Source organism: Salvia hispanica, unplaced genomic scaffold (assembly GCF_023119035.1).
Source record: "Salvia hispanica cultivar TCC Black 2014 unplaced genomic scaffold, UniMelb_Shisp_WGS_1.0 HiC_scaffold_482, whole genome shotgun sequence".
NCBI classification, from domain to species: domain Eukaryota; kingdom Viridiplantae; phylum Streptophyta; class Magnoliopsida; order Lamiales; family Lamiaceae; genus Salvia; species Salvia hispanica.
In genome coordinates, this window is record NW_025952226.1 from 78,025 (window position 1) to 95,000 (window position 16,976).

Here is a 16,976-nt window from a genome sequence, read left to right on the forward strand (position 1 = left end):
ATTTTAGGCTAGTTATTCTCGGTTCTAAACCAATTTATTTTTCTTGGTTTATTTAAATCGGTCTCTCGTTTTTCGGGATTTTTGACATAACTACTCTTCTCAATTCAGTCGTCGGGAATGGTCGAATGTACATACATTATATATATAAATTCTTAAATTGTAGAACAATTTAACGAAAAGTTTGTTGAATTGACTTAGTTATATTTGAGTATTTCATTGATAAATTTAATAAAACGGGGCAAGGGCTTGTCTCCCGATAAGATCAAATAACTAACTTAGGGGTTTCTAGTATAAGGGACTTAAATAATATGGCTACTGATGCCTACGCTTTTAAAAGTATCCCCGCATTTAATTGCACATTTCAATAAAATAATGAAATTTACATTTGTTATGTAGCTTGTTCCCATGAAAAATGCATATACACAACTAGTTACCAATTACGAAAAGTATTTACAAGGTTAGAATCGAAAAAATATTTGCAAATCAGAAAAAAAATCAAATACGACACCTATATCTCTTGTTTTCTTTTTCCCCTTCCTTTTTCCTTTAAACTTGAATCTTGGTAATAATTTCGAAAAGAAAAAAAAAACAACTGACATTAATGCTTCTTCCCCTATAGGAAAAAGGGGAAGCTTTTTAATTATCCAAGACTAAATATTTAATTATAAAAAGCGGTAAGCTTATCTGCATAAAGTTGTTTACAAAAATAAAAAACCGGCAGTAATTACTGCAATAAATGATCAGTAATAACTATAAGTCATAATACAGAAATAATCTTGATGGAGTAGTATAAAGCCAGGACTCAGGTTTGACTTAAGAACATAAATACTCTTAAATTTATTTTGATCTCTAATTTATTTTGAGCTGCCTTCACGCAATGTCTAAGAATTTCATGATATGAATTAGTCAATTCATAATTTTTAGTATTAAAATTTGTAAGATGAATTGGTTAGTTTACAGTTTCATATATTAATATAATATTGAGACTGAAATTACGTGCAGATTTAGTATGAATAGTCTGAATTTGGCCAGTTCAAACCATCATTCTATTATTTCGATAAACATAATGAAATCGTTTAAAGGAATTTCAACTGTCTCATTCCTAGATTTTTGTTGAAGAAATTGATTGTAACTTGCCGTTTAAAAGATTTTAAAATGATGAGATAGCAGTAATAAACATTTATGGTGGGTAAGAAGAGGCCAAAGGCTTCCTGACATGTAAAGCCCCAATGATTTTGTAACCTACTTTCTTTATTTCTTTTTTTGCTACAATTCAATACAGTATTTATTTTATTTAAAAAAGTCGAATTATTTATGTATTCTATAAATTCCTCTATATTTTCAACTGAAAACAGAGAAAGCAACTGTTGAGATGGAGATGTTGAAGAACTGAGAATGATGTGGAGGAAGGGACAATGCAGATAAATAATGAGGTGAGTTTTCACAGAATTTCATGGCATTGTGTGTGTGTGTGTTGTCTTTTGTTTTTTAATTCGACCAATTGATTTATTGATGGTTTAGTGAGAGAAATATGGAAGGAGAAGACAGTGTGAGGACGGTGGATTGCTTTAGAGGAAGACTGCTTGCAGAAAGAGCTGCTTCCAAAAATGCTAAAGAGGAGGAACTACAATTGGAAAATAAGGTATCAAATCAAATGTAGAAACCCCGTTAAATTTGGGAATTGTTTATTTTAACTGATTAGTGCGGATTCATTTCACTCAAATTTGGAACCTAATTCAACTGAATGTTATTGTTCTTTTCAATGTCGAAAAATCACAGTTGATGGAACTAGAAAAGCTGTTGAAACAAGAGGCGAAATCAAGGAACAAAGCTGAGAAGAGGCTGAAATTTTTGATGAAGAAGCTTGAATCCGTGAAAAAGTTCTCATTGCTCAGATGAATCAGAATGCATTTCATCCAATCCTTGTTCAATCACCAAAGAAGAACAAGAATGGAAAGAGGAAAAGGATTTGATTGACACACAAAACTGTTCATTTAATCTCAGTGATGACAGCTGCTCCACTGCTGAAGGGGCTTCTTCAATCTCTTGTGCAATTGAATTCAAAGGCAGAATTGTTGAGCAAAGAAATGACACATTTAGGATTCTTTATCGTCTGCTAGCGAAAAATCGAGTTCGAATGTGGATCAAGGGAGGTGAGCTTCATTCAAGAATCTTTGTTATTGTAGACTACCTTTGAGATCTTTAGTCATAGTGAAACTGTACTAGTGTTTTCTTGCAGCATTAGATCCTCTGCTGATGAGGGCATCAAGCAAAGAAATGGCTTGTTTGAGGATTCTTTGTCATCTGCTAGTGATCAGCACTCAAGTTTAATTAAGATCAGCAGAGGTGAACTTGATTACATGTTTGATTTTGAACTATAATAATCTGTTTGAAAACCTCTTTAGCTTAGAAGGATACATTGGTAGTTTAAACTTGGACTAGTTGTTTTCTTGCAGTGGTGTGTGCTGTCATAGCTTTAGATCTTGTGCTGATGATTCCAACAGCCAAGTAGATGATTCCATGGCTCTAGTTGTGGTTGATACGCCTAAAGGGAGCATAGGATTGATCCGGTGGCTCTTGATGCTTCAGTGAGGGAGGTGCTGACACACTGAGGCGGGCAAAGGAGGAACTTCAGAGCTCCATGGTGAGCCGGATGAAGATGATGGGAGTTAATGTCAAATCTAGTGCAGTTTTCATATAGAATAAAATGGCTCATGTATTGCTAAATTATTGACAACCTTGTTGGATAATATGCTTGAATGCTACTTCTGTAGTTTGGATCTTCAGTCATGTTAGAGAAAGTTGAACTGTAGAATAAGATCATATTTCATGTCCCCAAGAGAGGATGAGGTTTCTTTTGGTATTGAGATAGTGGGGGGTTGTTGGATTTTACCGGGCATGTTCATTTTTTGTTTCATACAAAAATCAATTGATAATAGAAAGAGTGAATTACTAACAACTAATTATGTTATATTTCAGTTGATGCTTTTTAAATGAGGCAATTCATATGTGAATATTTTAGTTCTATGTGGCTTCGATTGGCTCTATATGCCTTTGCAAAACATCCTAACATCTAGATAAGCAGCCTAACTGCTTAACCGATAATTTTGGTGCCATAGACCTATAACTAATTTCTCAGGAAAAGAGTTGGGAATCGGCCCATGTTTCTTAAATGACATGTATTATAGCTCAACCCTTTTTTTTTTTTTTTGGCTCATCAAGCTTAAGAAGTTAAGAGCATTACTATTTACACCAATATTGAACTACTTTTGCTTTGTTTAATTTTTCATTCACGTGGAGCATAAGTTGTTACATTATAACTTTTCTTTATTACATTGACCAAAGTTTACCCCTTCAATAATTCCACTCACATGATTTCACCTGTATTCTACCCCATCAATCAAGCTCACATATGCATAATAGGGAAATGAATAAAGTTCAAGAGATAGCAATGAGCTAGTTGCAGGAATTTCGTGACCGAATTCAAATTTCACAAATTCCATATAAATACTCCCTCCTTCACGAAAATTTGTCATTTATTTCCATTTTTTATCTTTAAAAATTTGTACCTTTCACTTTTATCATTTTTTTATGTCATTCTACTAACTTATTATCACTTACATTTTATTATAAAACTAATATATAAAAGAGCACACATCTGTCATTAATTTTTTCAATCAACTTTCTATTATTAAAACTCAGCCGGATTAATGTGACTAATTATTAGGAACGGAAGCAGGAATTATAGATTTGAATGATAATTCAACTCAATATTGCGAAGGAGATATTGAGAATGAAGAGACGGCCCAACTACATAATATTGAGAATGAGACGGCCCAACCCAATTCAACGCACACCAGTGCTTTCAACCGTTGGGCACCTCAAAATGGAATATGAGAGAGAAAGTGAGGGCGCGAAAGAGAGGGAAAATCAGTTAGCTGTTAGGAAGAGATGATCAATCGATACTACGGAAACTGCACTCTGTGTCAGTCAATGTATAGCGTCTATGCAATATGCTCACGCTCTATAGGTATGATATTTCTGTAACCTATGAGCTCCAGTTATGCGTTTCCGTTGAATTCATGATTCGAAACTTTTGGAATTTCTTCATTTTCCAGAGAGAGACTTGTCACCAATTCGGATAGTCGCTGATGTTGATTGGGTTGTTTTGGTTTGGTATTGTAGGCTCATTAGAGGATTCTGAAGTCTGAGACTGAGTGTAAATTTATCATCATCTGATTCTTCTCCTTCCGTATTGTTTAAAATTTTTTGATTTTCTAGGGTCAGATTTAGGGAGTTCATGAAGAGATCTGGAGTGTAATTAGGGAATGTTGGAAGGTATTTGATTGGAGGGTGGCTTGATTGAAAAGTAGAGCGTTATGGGCGGTAGTATTAGATTTAGAATTATTGGCAAGTATGTTGCTGTCCTTTTGAGCAAGCGTACATTATATGATGATTCCAGGTATATTTATGGTCGATTCCTTTTCTGATTAATTTAAGATCTATTCTAGCTCTACAATTTCAATGATGAGGATGTATCTATGATGTACAAGCATACGCAGTGTGAAATGTTGGCAGGGATACCTATGGATTTACTGTGAGACCTCAACATGCCCATAGGTACCGAGATACGCCACTATCTACAAGGTAATCCCATCCGTGTACATCTTCTTGGTGAAATGCCAATATGCCTCAGTTTTTCTTTGTGTTTTGTGGTGGCTTGTACTTGAGTTCTTACATTTGCTCATTACAGACCTTTGTAGATTTTTTTTGTTATTTATCGTTTTGTTTGATGAGTGCAAGAAATTCTGTCTAGAAAACAGGTGTAGAGTCACACTTCGTGCTCCACTAAAAACAATAACACGTAATATTCCAGGAAGAAGAAGAGGAGAGATTGGTGAAATGGAAGGGATTTCTTGTGCAGGAAGAAGAGTCTACAAGGGCTAGTCATGCTAAGGAAGAAGACATTGAACCTGTTGTTTCTGAGGTTACAGAGCAGCCACGTGATCTCGTGAAATAGCTACTGAGGAAAGTGATGATTCAGCCAAACAATCTGCTGCCATTTCTGAAGTCACTGCTGTTGACAATGTGAGTGGAGAAGATGTGAATTCAAGTAAAAAGAGGTCTGAGGGAAGTTTACCTCCCAATGAAGCTCCAAGTAACCAACCTACAAAGCCCCGTGAGGTGAAGACATGGGCTGATATTAGTTCATCATTAAATTCCTTAGACCATTTGATGAGTTTGCAATAAAGAAAAATGGGAACATGAAGCGTGAAAAGATAAGATGCGGAAATAATGACCTTCCATCAATAGACGAGGTAGATAGTGGAGGATCTGAACTCGACAGTGAGAGAACTGATAATACAGACACTCCTACAGTAGAAACTAGTTCCAGCGATAAACTACCCCCAGAATCCAGTTTCCTGGGAAAGAAGAATTAGCATCCCTTGTTCAATTAGGAGTACCTAAGGACCTTAGAGGGGAGGTACAGTTTTACCCTGCACCAAATGTAGTGTTATTGACTTTCCAAGATCTAAAGCTTTTCATGTTTTTGCACTGAACTGGGCAGGTGTGGAAGCATTTGTTGGTGTTAGAACTTGCCGAGTTGATAGATATTACCAAGATTTGCTGGCTGTAGAATGTGATTCTAGTAGTGATGGAAAGAGCATGATAAATCAGCATCTGTAGGGAAGAAATGTGATTTGTCAGAAAGTTGAAGAAGCAGATTGAGAAGGTCGTTAGCTGCATGGTCTGGGCTTTATCGTTCAATCTTTTTGATTCGTAGGTGCCTTTTTTTTAGGGTTCATCTAGGATGGTCTTCCATTGCAATATCCCGCCAGATGGATGCTTTAACTTTGTTAACTTTGGCATAGAATTCCATCCATTGTTGAACATTTTAGTTCTCTCTTTTTAAAATTTGGGGTCAACATTCTGTTACTAAAGGCTATTTCTACGTATTAGAAGATAACATTAACAATTGAAGAGAGTGGAAAAATTGTGTCTATTATAATATAATCAAGAATATTACTTTCATAAGCACATATAGGTGTATGCTATCTATATGTTTTAAAGTAGAAGGAAAAGATACAAATTAGGAAACTGGTAGATAAAAGTTATTTGCAGTGAAAACTTCCGATGATTTCTGTAATCTGGATGTCATCGGAAAATCGTGGAAAAATGTTAGTGTTACGAGAGCATAGCTGAAAAAAAAATACAAGTCCTGTAACAAGATGGGGGAATACAAGTTGTAATATTCTTCACATACTCTGTTTGCAAGATGAATTCTTGCTTCTGCATAATTAAGTCGAACTTCACTAAAATTTTTTTTTTTATTTATTATTATATTCAGTTTTTCTCCTTTGTTACCATTACATTTTCAGGCAATGAACTTTTTTGCTGGCTTATTACTTCTGATGATGCCAGAGGAAAATGCTTTTTTGGTAACTTTCGCTTTACATCATCCTGTTTGGACATGCATGAACTTTGGTAACTTAGGAAGGGAAAAGATCATATCATCATCATGTAGATATTATTGGTATTTCCTCTAGGATAATTTCCTTTCCCTTTTTTATTGAAATACTAAAATAGAGGAAGTACGAATGTTGTTCTTAATTTTGCTTGACAAGTTTGAGCTAAAGTAGTTCATCAGTAAACCAAACATTCAAAATATATTTTGGCAGAAGCTGACGGTTCATTCTATCTTATTTTAATTACTATCTCAGTGCTACAAAACCAGCAGTACCATTGTTATGTTGTTTCGAGAGTATTCATTAACCATCAACACTATTCTTATTGATAGGAGATTGAGCTGTTTATGCATTGAAATTGTTATTAACAGGATTTACTTAAGTTTCCATGTATGCAAGGATACATTTTATTTACTTCCAGTTCTTCATGCAAGATGGTCAGGAGCTCTAAATATCCTAGGGTTTTTTGTGAAATCTTTCCCGTCAAAACAATAGTTTGGGTTTAAGTTTACCATGCATATTCATCTTTAAGAAAGAAATCTCATAATAAAAACTGGTTGCCTGTTACCTCAGTACCTGTACTTGAGCATCATATGTAAGTTATGTTTGAATTTTCCCTTTTCCCAAGAACTCATGTCTCCAACCAAATGGCATTTTTGGCAGTTCTTTTATCTTAACACATGACCATCTCATATATTACTCTGTTTCTTAAGGTTCCTATATCTTTGTTACTCCACCGTCATGTCATCTGCCTTGTCTCAATAAATGAAAATATTTTTTTTTAAGCAACATCTACTCATGCAGAAATAATAATGAATGGGTTAATTTTTATCTTTTCTAGTCTTTCACAAACATTTCAGGACACTGGTGGGTATAACGATGATTACTTTAGGGTTGTTTCTCACAAAAAATGATAGAATCCCAGGTTTGCGTCTCGACAAGTAACCCTTTCTGGGAAAGTGCTCATGTTAACAGAAGCCTTAAATTTTGTTCCATGGTTGGGCCAGCTTGTTTTTTAGGACTTGATGCGGAAAGGTTCCCTAAACTAGGTTTTTTCTATACAAAAAGCTAAAAAATTTTTTCATATGGCTTTTTCCATTTTTAGCTATACAAGTCCCCCCATCAATTCCAGTTGGCTGCAGTTTAAAACATCTTGATTACTTGGGAGTTGAAGTGGCATGGATATTGGGCCTTGGTTCCTATCAATCTTTGTAAGCACGCTTCCATGGGAAAGTGGTGGTGTGCTTTTTATTGTTTCACTTAACAGGCTGAAATACATTACTTCCCAACATAGCTCAACTCTACACTATCTTGCCCTAATTTCAGTTCTTCGAGTGTGGATGTGATCCTGTTTGAAGGAAACCGTGTCATGCTCTTTCGAACTGCACTTGCTTTGATGGATTTATATGGTACATGTTACATATTTTATGAATATTTTTAGTTTGAGACATTGAATTATTTTGCTTTGATATACAGGACCCGCTCTAGTTACAACGAAGGATGCTGGAGACGCATAATTTTATTGCAAACACTTACTGGTTCCACATTTGATAGCAGCCAACTTGTCTTAACTGCTTGTATGGGTTTCTTGGCCATTACTAAAAGATCGACTGCATGAACTGAGACAGATGCATAGGCCATCTGTAGTTTCGACATTAAAAGAGAACGAGCCAAAGGGTGTAAAAGTTTCAGGTCTCGCAACTAAGTTATACAGCTTCAAGCATGATCGTGGATCAATAGTAAAAGAAAACGAGACAGAAGCAGGCTTGAATGATGATACGGATATGTTATTTATATGTGGGTGTAGATGAAAACAATCAAACTATCGTGACAGGGGAAAGATGATACAGGAAATAATGTGTCCGGAAATAGCGATGGCCACCAGCAAGAATAGAAAGAAGAAAATTACAAAAACTATAGTGAAATTTATGTTGCTAGAAAATGATGAAATTGAAAGGGAAACGCTCATGCATACTGCAGTTTTTTGAGATCGTTCAAGTTTGTATATAGACGATGAGGTCATAAACAATGTCCGTTATCTGGAATGTTTGAAGATTTTGATTTTACATATCTGATCACAATTTACAGAGACTACTTGTTGGAGAGTATGGTACTAATACGTTTTAGAACAAAAAAAAAATTAAAATGCCAATTTTGTAATATAGTAGGTATTTCTTTCGTGAAAATTGCTTACTGTATATGAATTTGTAACAAATTATTGAAAATCAACTTTATTTTCCTTTTATCAGCAAGACATCATTTTAGACTTTAGTGATAGAAAGCAAACAAACATGGCCAAATAATTTTAATAGTGCCTGGTATAGCTGTTCGCAATCAATGTGGTATTTACAGTATTAAAAAAACAATCAGATTGTAACAAATGCTGTATTAAATTATTTACGATAATTTGAGATTTTACGTGTAGTTATGTACATACATATGATGGTAACATTTATACATACTCACAGCAATTTAGAAATAAATAAATTGCCCATGTCAAAAACATTGTTAATAAATAATGGATGTCGAATATAGTACCCTTTTAACATGTTGGTGATTTAATTATTACACTTGAAAATGAGATAAAAATTGAACAAACTTGCCGCAACCTCAATCGATAAATAATCTTACAACATAGTAGTTGGAAAGCGAAAAAGAGGCCGTTCACCAGCATTACTGCACAGTGCACTCATAGTTTTGTTATTTTTCCCATGTCGAGAATAAATGGTATTGTGTAAAAATATCAAAACTTCTGTTGTCTGCAAAACTTGAAGCATGCAACTCCACATGCCAAGAAAACCTATACTGTCGCCGACTGTTTCTCCTCGTTTTCGTCAAGGTTCAGTGCTTCCAGCAGCTTTGGCAATGACTCTGGGATACCACCGGGAATAACAAACTCGAGCAGTTTCCCTTGACGACGGTAGAAGTCCTCCACCGGCTGACTCTGCATTGTCCAAAGGAAATTGAATTCAGTAAAAAGATGGACTAGAAGTAAAAGCTAAGGCCGTGATCACAAGACTGATCAAACGATATTCTACAAGGTTATACTAAATAGATGGACTTTTGAACCCAAGAATTACTTGTGAAATCGGAAGGGAAAAAAGTACTACCTTTTCAGTGTACACAGCTAGCCTCTGTTTTACAATACTTTCGGTATCGTCAGAACGAGTAATGAGCTTTGAAGCACAGTGGGGAGGAGGGAGAAGGGGGTCCATGTATATGTCTGGATTCCCATTCTCACCCTTGACATCGATTGTTGCCACATTGAAGTTCTTCCCACATTGACTGCAAATTCTTCTTCCCAGGCATTTATCTATTAGTACTTGTTCAGGAAGCTTCAGATTTACCACCAGATCAATGTCGGTTACATCATTTAATATTTCCTGCATAATAGGGAAGGTTAGTTACTCAGCATCTCAATAGATAACAGACAAATTTGTACACAAATGAGGAAAAACTGCCAATTTGGGTAGAACATATTTGGTGGTAAAACACAACATTCACGGAGTGGAGTATATTGTTAGAAAAACACATAATGCATAAGTAAGTGGATATGGAGTACATATCCTTTCTGACGATTACCCACCATAGCCCAAAGCATTTGGGACCAACAAAAATGACTATACTTCAATTCTTTTGACAATATTGACAAGTAAATTTTGATAGCAAAATGACTATGAGTGTAGCATGAGAGGGATAAAATTGTCATGTTTCTCGGTTAATGATAAATGGCAAATGGCCCTTTGTCAGTGACTATAGTTTTCAGAACTTCTGAGCTACAAACATTATTTTGAAAAATGATTTTAAAAAAATGCATTAAATGCAGCTTTAAGACTACCAGGTGAGAGATGCAATATCTTAAACAATCACAATCGTGCCAATATAAGTGTGTTCACATGACGCAGAGGAAACACTATAGAGGTCTTTCAAACCATAGTGTTTTCATGGAATTGAGGTTGTTTCCTCCCACGAAATGCTAAATAACACTCCTATTGGATTCCAACACTCATGTGGAGTAAATGAATTAAGTCTTTCAGAGAACCATTGATGATCATATCTTTAATAACTAGAAATATCCTACTTCTTCTCCTATTTCGACCCAGTTCAGAAAATCACTTGAAGAAACTTGCAGGGAAGCAATAATTCCTGAACTAAAGTGAGAGTGTTCCACTACAATGCTTCAGATGCTAGCACCACTACGATTTGGAACAAAACCTTTATCATATCATGTAGTCACTGATTTCACCTACTTCATAAAATATCACAACCGCTTCAATTTGCACAAAGAAAAATCACTCACCGCCTGTCTAACTGTGCGAGGAAAACCATCAAGTATGAATCCAGATTCTCCCTTGGATTCTCCAGATTCAAGCCTCTTCGATAATAAATTAATAATTATCTCATCCGATACCAGTTTGCCTTGGTTCACAATTTCTTCCAGCTACAACAAAGAGATCCAACAATTCAGCTAAGCAACCTCAACCAACACCAATTCCCATCACACTAAATAGACATAAACAAAAACAACACAGCATGGGAGATTCAACCTTGCACCAAAACTATAAACTTGATTACAATTCACTAGAGTGTCAATTTTTTCCAACTACTTTTAACACATCTCAAACTCCACAAATTTCACCCAAGTTATTTTGTGAGTATTCCAAAACATAATTGGAAATTTGAAATCACAGAACATATGCATTCAAATTCCACGATCCCACTCAATAAATTCAAGCACAAACCAAAACATCACCACATGAAAATGCACCACACCTGCTTGGACATAGGGCCGGAGGAATTGAGCTCTTCGCGGACGAGATCGCCGGTTGCGATGTGCGGAACGCCGAGGAGAACAGAGAGGCGGCTGGCGTAGGTGCCTTTTCCGACGCCGGGGCAGCCGAGGAACACCCACTGGACATTTCTGGCCTTGGGATCTACACGGGGAGGGGAGGGCTGGGGTTTGAATTCGGTAGCGGCCGCCGAAGAGAGGGACCTCCGGATTGAGAAGACCGCCGATGAGGATCTGAAGAGGCGGGTCATAGCCGCCATTGGTGGTGGTGGAAACGAGGGTTTGGCCGGCGGCGCTCGAGCTGAATCGAGAAGGGTAGAAAAGGAGATGTGTCGTGTTTTTTTCTAGGCTTTATGTTTTACAAACGGCGGAGATTCCTTTCAGATTCGGTATTTTCTATTTTTAGATTAAGCATTCTTTTCCGGATCAAATAACCTTCTACATTTAGATTTAGCTATTTCGTGTATAACCCTCCATCTTTATGCGGTAGTGGTTACGTTTCTTTTCGGCATGTAATTCAAGAAAAATTATGTTAAGAGCATCCGCAATAGCATGAATTAGCAAATAAGCTAGTATTAGGACTAGCCAAAAACACTTCCTGCCACATCACTGGGACTTCTCATAGTCTGCTACAGCATCAGGACTTTCTACGACCCAGTAATCGGCTAGTATTAGAACTAGCAACGCCCTAGCCAATCAAACAAATTCACAAATACGGAATCAAAAGAGAATAGCTCTCGTCCACCGTGCGTTCGTCCGTCCCGTTCGCCGAGTCCAATAGCGGACGTCCGCAACGCTCGAGCCACTAGTCGGTGGCTAGGGCGTGCGTTCCGCCTATTGCGGATGTTCTAAGTGAATTAAGTAAAAGAAGCATAAAGTAGGAAATGGAAAAGATAGCGAAATAAAGAAAGAATAAAGTAAGAAAAAGTAAATAAAACGAGAAGAAATGTATTGACCTTTACTAACAAGGAAAATGACTCAACTATTATGGAACGTACAAATATGAAAATGACTTCACTACTGAGGGAGTACAAAATGTCAAAATCGTAATCAACTTTTATATAGTCTAAGTTCTACGATTTGTAATTTCACTCTAATCAAAATTAAGGTGGCAAAATTAAAGGAAAATAGCCGCTATTTTTGTTAATGTAGGTAGTTTCTGATTTTTTCTCATAAATTTTGATGGATTGTGTCAATTTTTTACTACGAAATTTCCAACAATGTAACAAATCTTAAATGTCATTTTTAATCATATATTGATCTATTGGGATGTTGTGTGGCTTGCAACTGATCATGAATTCACGATGATGTTGATGATCATGATGATCTGGACATGGATGAATCAAACGAACTGGAAGCTAGCCTATCGAAACAACATTAGAGATGAAAGAACCAGCTGACATTGTGTGATCCTGGGCTAGGCAGTACAGTCAAGGCTTTACACCCATTTTTAACTCAGCCTGTCAGCGGTCGAAGAATGCTTGCTCAATTGGGACAGTCACCTCCGCTGAAAGCTGCATTGCACGTGAGGGAGAGAGATATGAGCTATAATTTCCTTGTGCCTGGTCCAGTTGTTACACCATATATATTGCTAAGTATGGTGTAAGAAGCTGATTCTTCAAGTGATGTTGGTTTATTTCTTTTCTGTCTGTCAGTGGTGCTAATTGAAAATAACAAGCATTACACTTACTTGAAATCTTGATACGACATCTAAGATGTTTGAACTGAATCGTTACCTTTTAATCTCTGAAGTAAATAATCATACCATCCAGAGTTTTTTTTTTTCATTTTGCTCATATATGTAGCAAAATGTAGAATATTTCCACTAGAAGGAATTTACAGAATTGGAAGATGAAAGGGTTCATTTAAGGGGGTAAAGAATTGTATAGACAAGAAGAAAAGTAACAATGATAATCGCTCCAAACAGAGTAAACCTTGGACTAGTCCATAGCATAAGATTCGATCTCTCGCTTCTTTTTATGGGGTCCACCTCCTCCGACAGCGGATACTCCGACCGCCTCGGGTTCCAGCTCACGTATTTGTTTGGTGAGAAACCTGAGAACAATGTGTTCTTTCCTTTCTTTTTGAAGCTGGTCCATGCTTTATCCCAGTCTCTTGAGGATTTATCTTCTGCAAAAAGATGTCAGTAACTACTTCGCTAGTCTTGCCATCCTACTCAGAAACTTATGGCTCAATACATAATGAACTTAAGTTCTGGCCAGACCATTAAGCTCTAGATGGACATAATAGGCTTTGGCAAGGTTATCAATCATATAAAAATAAAGGCAAGTCCGATGTATATCTATGTTTTGTTCACAAAGTGGCAGTACCTCCTATACATTTTCCAACAGTTTCCTGCGCTATGATCTTTGTGAGAAAATCTGATGTTTATGATGCATCACCATTATATTCCACTCACATGACACATAAATTTCACATACCTATTACCTTGGGGAGGAAATATAACACAAGCACAAATAAATACATCAACCTTACTATAAATTGACACAGTTACAAATGAATGTTTTACTTAAGAGGAACACAGCAGACGAATGTATTCGGAAGCGCAGAAAAGTTGTCGGATGCACATGTATCCAGGAGAAACCGTTAGCATCAACACATTAGGTCCAAAACAATTCCAACATTTGGATAAAATTAAGTTCTTTTCCGTGAAGGGGATGAAGCCTATAACGATAACCTACTGATCCAAGTCTTGTGAACAGTATCTCTGGACTCACAACACTGCATAAGTTTACTCAGCATTGAGCAAGATTTGTACCGTGTCTACATTGAAAGTTACTATGGTAGGACTCAATTGGGAGGGTTTGAGCGTCTTAAATAAGGTTCCTAGAGAACTTTGGTGTTCCTAGAGAAACAAACACTGACAAATGCAACATCTTATAAAGAAAAAGTGGAAAACATAATCCTATTTGGCTGTGAAACTACAATGGATAATCCTATTTGAAAGTGCATCAAGATCAATTAAGCTTCTCAAATTCTCACTGATAGGCATCCTATGTTTTTGTAAACCATGTAATTTGTAGGTTGAACAAAGGGACCAAGAACACCATAACAGAGGCTCCTTGCAATTCGAAATCTATTCCCAGCCAAATCAAACATTGCACACGCAAAATCAGTAAAACCTAACAAACCATCAAATCGACGCAACTATTCACGCAAAAAACTAGCTAGGCCCCAAAAAAAACCCATCAAACCCCCAAACACAAACAAAACAAATCATTGAGTCCTCGAACAAACACCTAGCAATCAGGATTTAGCATTCAGTGAAAACGGGTGAAGTTAATATGAGTGTGGGTACACTTACCGTTGTTAGTGTTATCGTTATTTTGCTGGGGAGGCGGCCCTCTGACGCAGCGCGGTTTCAGAAATTTGGAATTTGATGTGAGATTGAGACGAGTGTGAGAATAAAGGCTTCCGATTCGAAGTCGAATATCCATGGCTGCTTCAATGGATTCTGCAATTTTCAGCCGCAGAATAATTTTTGGTTATAAGCTTCAAACCGGTGTGGAGTGAGTGATTGAGGAAATCGCATTTCCCACACTGCGATTTAAGTTGGTTATTATTGTTGGGAAAATTATTTGTTGGTGTAGTAGTACAAAATTACATCCAAACACTTTTCCAGAAAAAAAATGCATAAATAAATCGGTAAATGGATCAATAAATTAAATTATTTTTAGTTGTGACGGTTTTTTATAGTTTAAATTTATCATTGAACTATTGAGCATCAGTAAATCAAAATTTTCACCATATTCCATCAACAGTCTACATACGTTATTTTCCTCAAACTTCAACAACATCACGCCACAACTTAATTAAAATAAAAAATTGTAAACATAACAAAAAGACTTTATTACTTTATCACTAAATCAAAAACCTAAACAACTAACATTTGCCAGTTCTCCTTAGTAATCGACAATATATTTTGTGCTAGCATCATAGAATACTGAATACATGTTGATCAGCATTGCATCTCCGATAAAGCCACGTTCTCTTTATACTTTGTGAGTTGAGGGTCCACCGTGCTGTAATGTGCGGAGAAGACGCACAAGACCACCACACAGTCACGGCCCTACATCGCTCCCTGCATGTATGTACCAGATGCGGCCCACACCTCCCCGATAATGCAGGGCTGAATCGGACCTTAGAATTGCTGTCCGAAAAATGTCAATTTAATTCAAATCATTGACATCCTAGATTTTTTTTAAATGAATTAGTAGTACTATAAGTTTAGATGACATTTTATGATATTTTGTAATGACACTATACTAGGTTAACTAAAAAAAAAAAAAAAAAGAGAGATTTTACCGAGTACATATTACCAAGCACAATGTGTTCTTGGAAAATACTGAACACTCTTTTGCTTATACACCGAGTACATTGGCGCTCGGAAATGAGCATTTTTGTAGTGGTATTTAATGACGTTTTTAAAAGATTTAAGTGTTAGAATGACATTCTGTTTGGCATATTAATTCTAATGTTATAAAATGATAATTTTTTAGTTAATTTCAAATTTTATACAGTATAGATTAAATTCGTATCATTTCTATGCTTCTAGCTAGGGATTGATAGTTAATTGCTTTACCTTCATGAGAAATAAAAGTAAAGATGTATGAGTTAAGATATGAAATACAATAATTATGGTAAAATCCAAAAATCAGATATAGAAAATTATGACATAAAGAGATTATATTAAAAATTATATTCTGAAATTTAATTATAATATAATTGAACTCAAGTATGTGACACCGTACTTTTTCCATGTATGCAACAAAACAATAAATCAAGATATTACAATTATTATTTTATAATTTTCTTATAACTAACTGATCAGATATTGCAATTATCATTATAATTTTTTAAGAAAACAATATATATCTCAATTTGAAAAAAGATTTTTTCGAGAAAAGAGTGAAAATAAAAAATGAAATTCTGGAAAGTTATAGAAAGAAGCGAGACAATATCGGAGATTTTCTTTATTTCAGAGACCATATTAAATACTCCCTCCGTCCTATGCTACTCGCACTTTTCATTTTAGGCCGTAAATTTGAGATTGATTTTTTTGTGTAATTAAATTAGAATTTTAAGTGTAATGAGACGTCACTTAATAAAAGACCTCTTAACTTAAACTAACATATTAATTAAATGCATTAATTCTAACTTAAACTATAAATAATGTAAGGAGTTTGTGACGTGCCGAAAAGTAAAAATGCAAGTAATATGGGACGGAGGGAATACTAATATAGTGTTTACTTATGGAAGATATGATGCGTGAATATTGGGTCCCCTGGAGATTTATCCTAAATTTACTTACCATAACTGAATTAATGTATTATATCCACTAATCTAATCTCCTGACAACAAAAGCAATCACGCGGCTTTATCCCTAATTAAGAGCATAATGAGTTGTAATAGGATTAGGAGAGGTATATAATACAACTCTAAACCTAGTTTGTGCTTGATCGTAGTAGTATATATGTAATCAATCCGGTCATTTCACAAAATTAATCTGAGTTTGTTTGTTGTGTTTCGAAATTGGAATTGATTGGTATGGCAGTAATGGCGGGATTAGGAACTGCTTATTTGGTGGACTACATGTATTCGAGCGATGATCCGAACGACGACGAATACTTGATTCTGGAGGAGATCAGCCGGGGCACTTACGGTGTGGTGTACAAAGCTCGGAACGAGAAAACGGGAGA

The 16,976-nt window shown here is 35.8% G+C and overlaps 2 protein-coding genes and 1 long non-coding RNA gene across 3 annotated transcripts; 1 reads left to right on the top strand and 2 right to left on the bottom strand.

The window, feature by feature from the left end:
• Positions 1 to 2,099: 2,099 nt before the first annotated feature.
• Positions 2,100 to 2,546, top strand: LOC125199392. The gene is made up of 3 exons (XR_007172580.1): positions 2,100 to 2,153; positions 2,240 to 2,346; positions 2,457 to 2,546. It is a non-coding gene; the product is annotated as an uncharacterized LOC125199392 (long non-coding RNA).
• A 6,510-nt stretch (positions 2,547 to 9,056) lies between these two features.
• LOC125199408 (adenylate kinase-like) lies at positions 9,057 to 11,600 on the bottom strand. The gene is made up of 4 exons (XM_048097427.1): positions 11,241 to 11,600; positions 10,768 to 10,908; positions 9,578 to 9,850; positions 9,057 to 9,411 (listed from the first exon to the last, which is right to left on the bottom strand). Exons 1-4 carry the CDS (start codon positions 11,514 to 11,516, stop codon positions 9,268 to 9,270), a joined length of 834 nt encoding a protein of 277 aa, XP_047953384.1. The 5' UTR covers positions 11,517 to 11,600; the 3' UTR covers positions 9,057 to 9,267.
• A 1,372-nt stretch (positions 11,601 to 12,972) lies between these two features.
• Positions 12,973 to 14,812, bottom strand: LOC125199396. Its single transcript, XM_048097421.1, has 2 exons — positions 14,582 to 14,812; positions 12,973 to 13,386 (listed from the first exon to the last, which is right to left on the bottom strand). The coding sequence occupies exons 1-2, from the start codon at positions 14,712 to 14,714 to the stop codon at positions 13,118 to 13,120; spliced, it is 402 nt and encodes a 133-aa protein (XP_047953378.1). The 5' UTR covers positions 14,715 to 14,812; the 3' UTR covers positions 12,973 to 13,117.
• Positions 14,813 to 16,976: the final 2,164 nt, after the last annotated feature.

Bases quoted from the DNA above. Each gene is read 5' to 3' on its own strand.
- LOC125199408 (XM_048097427.1), bottom strand. From the start codon at position 11,516: ATGGCGGCTATGACCCGCCTCTTCAGATCCTCATCGGCGGTCTTCTCA. The intron at 9,851-10,767 runs GTGAGTGATTTT...CCTATTATGCAG, and splicing joins CTCGCACAGTTAGACAGGCG to GAAATATTAAATGATGTAAC. The intron at 9,412-9,577 runs GTAGTACTTTTT...TGGACAATGCAG, and splicing joins TAGCTGTGTACACTGAAAAG to AGTCAGCCGGTGGAGGACTT.
- LOC125199396 (XM_048097421.1), bottom strand. From the start codon at position 14,714: ATGGATATTCGACTTCGAATCGGAAGCCTTTATTCTCACACTCGTCTC. The intron at 13,387-14,581 runs GTAAGTGTACCC...ATCTTTTTGCAG, and splicing joins TAACGATAACACTAACAACG to AAGATAAATCCTCAAGAGAC.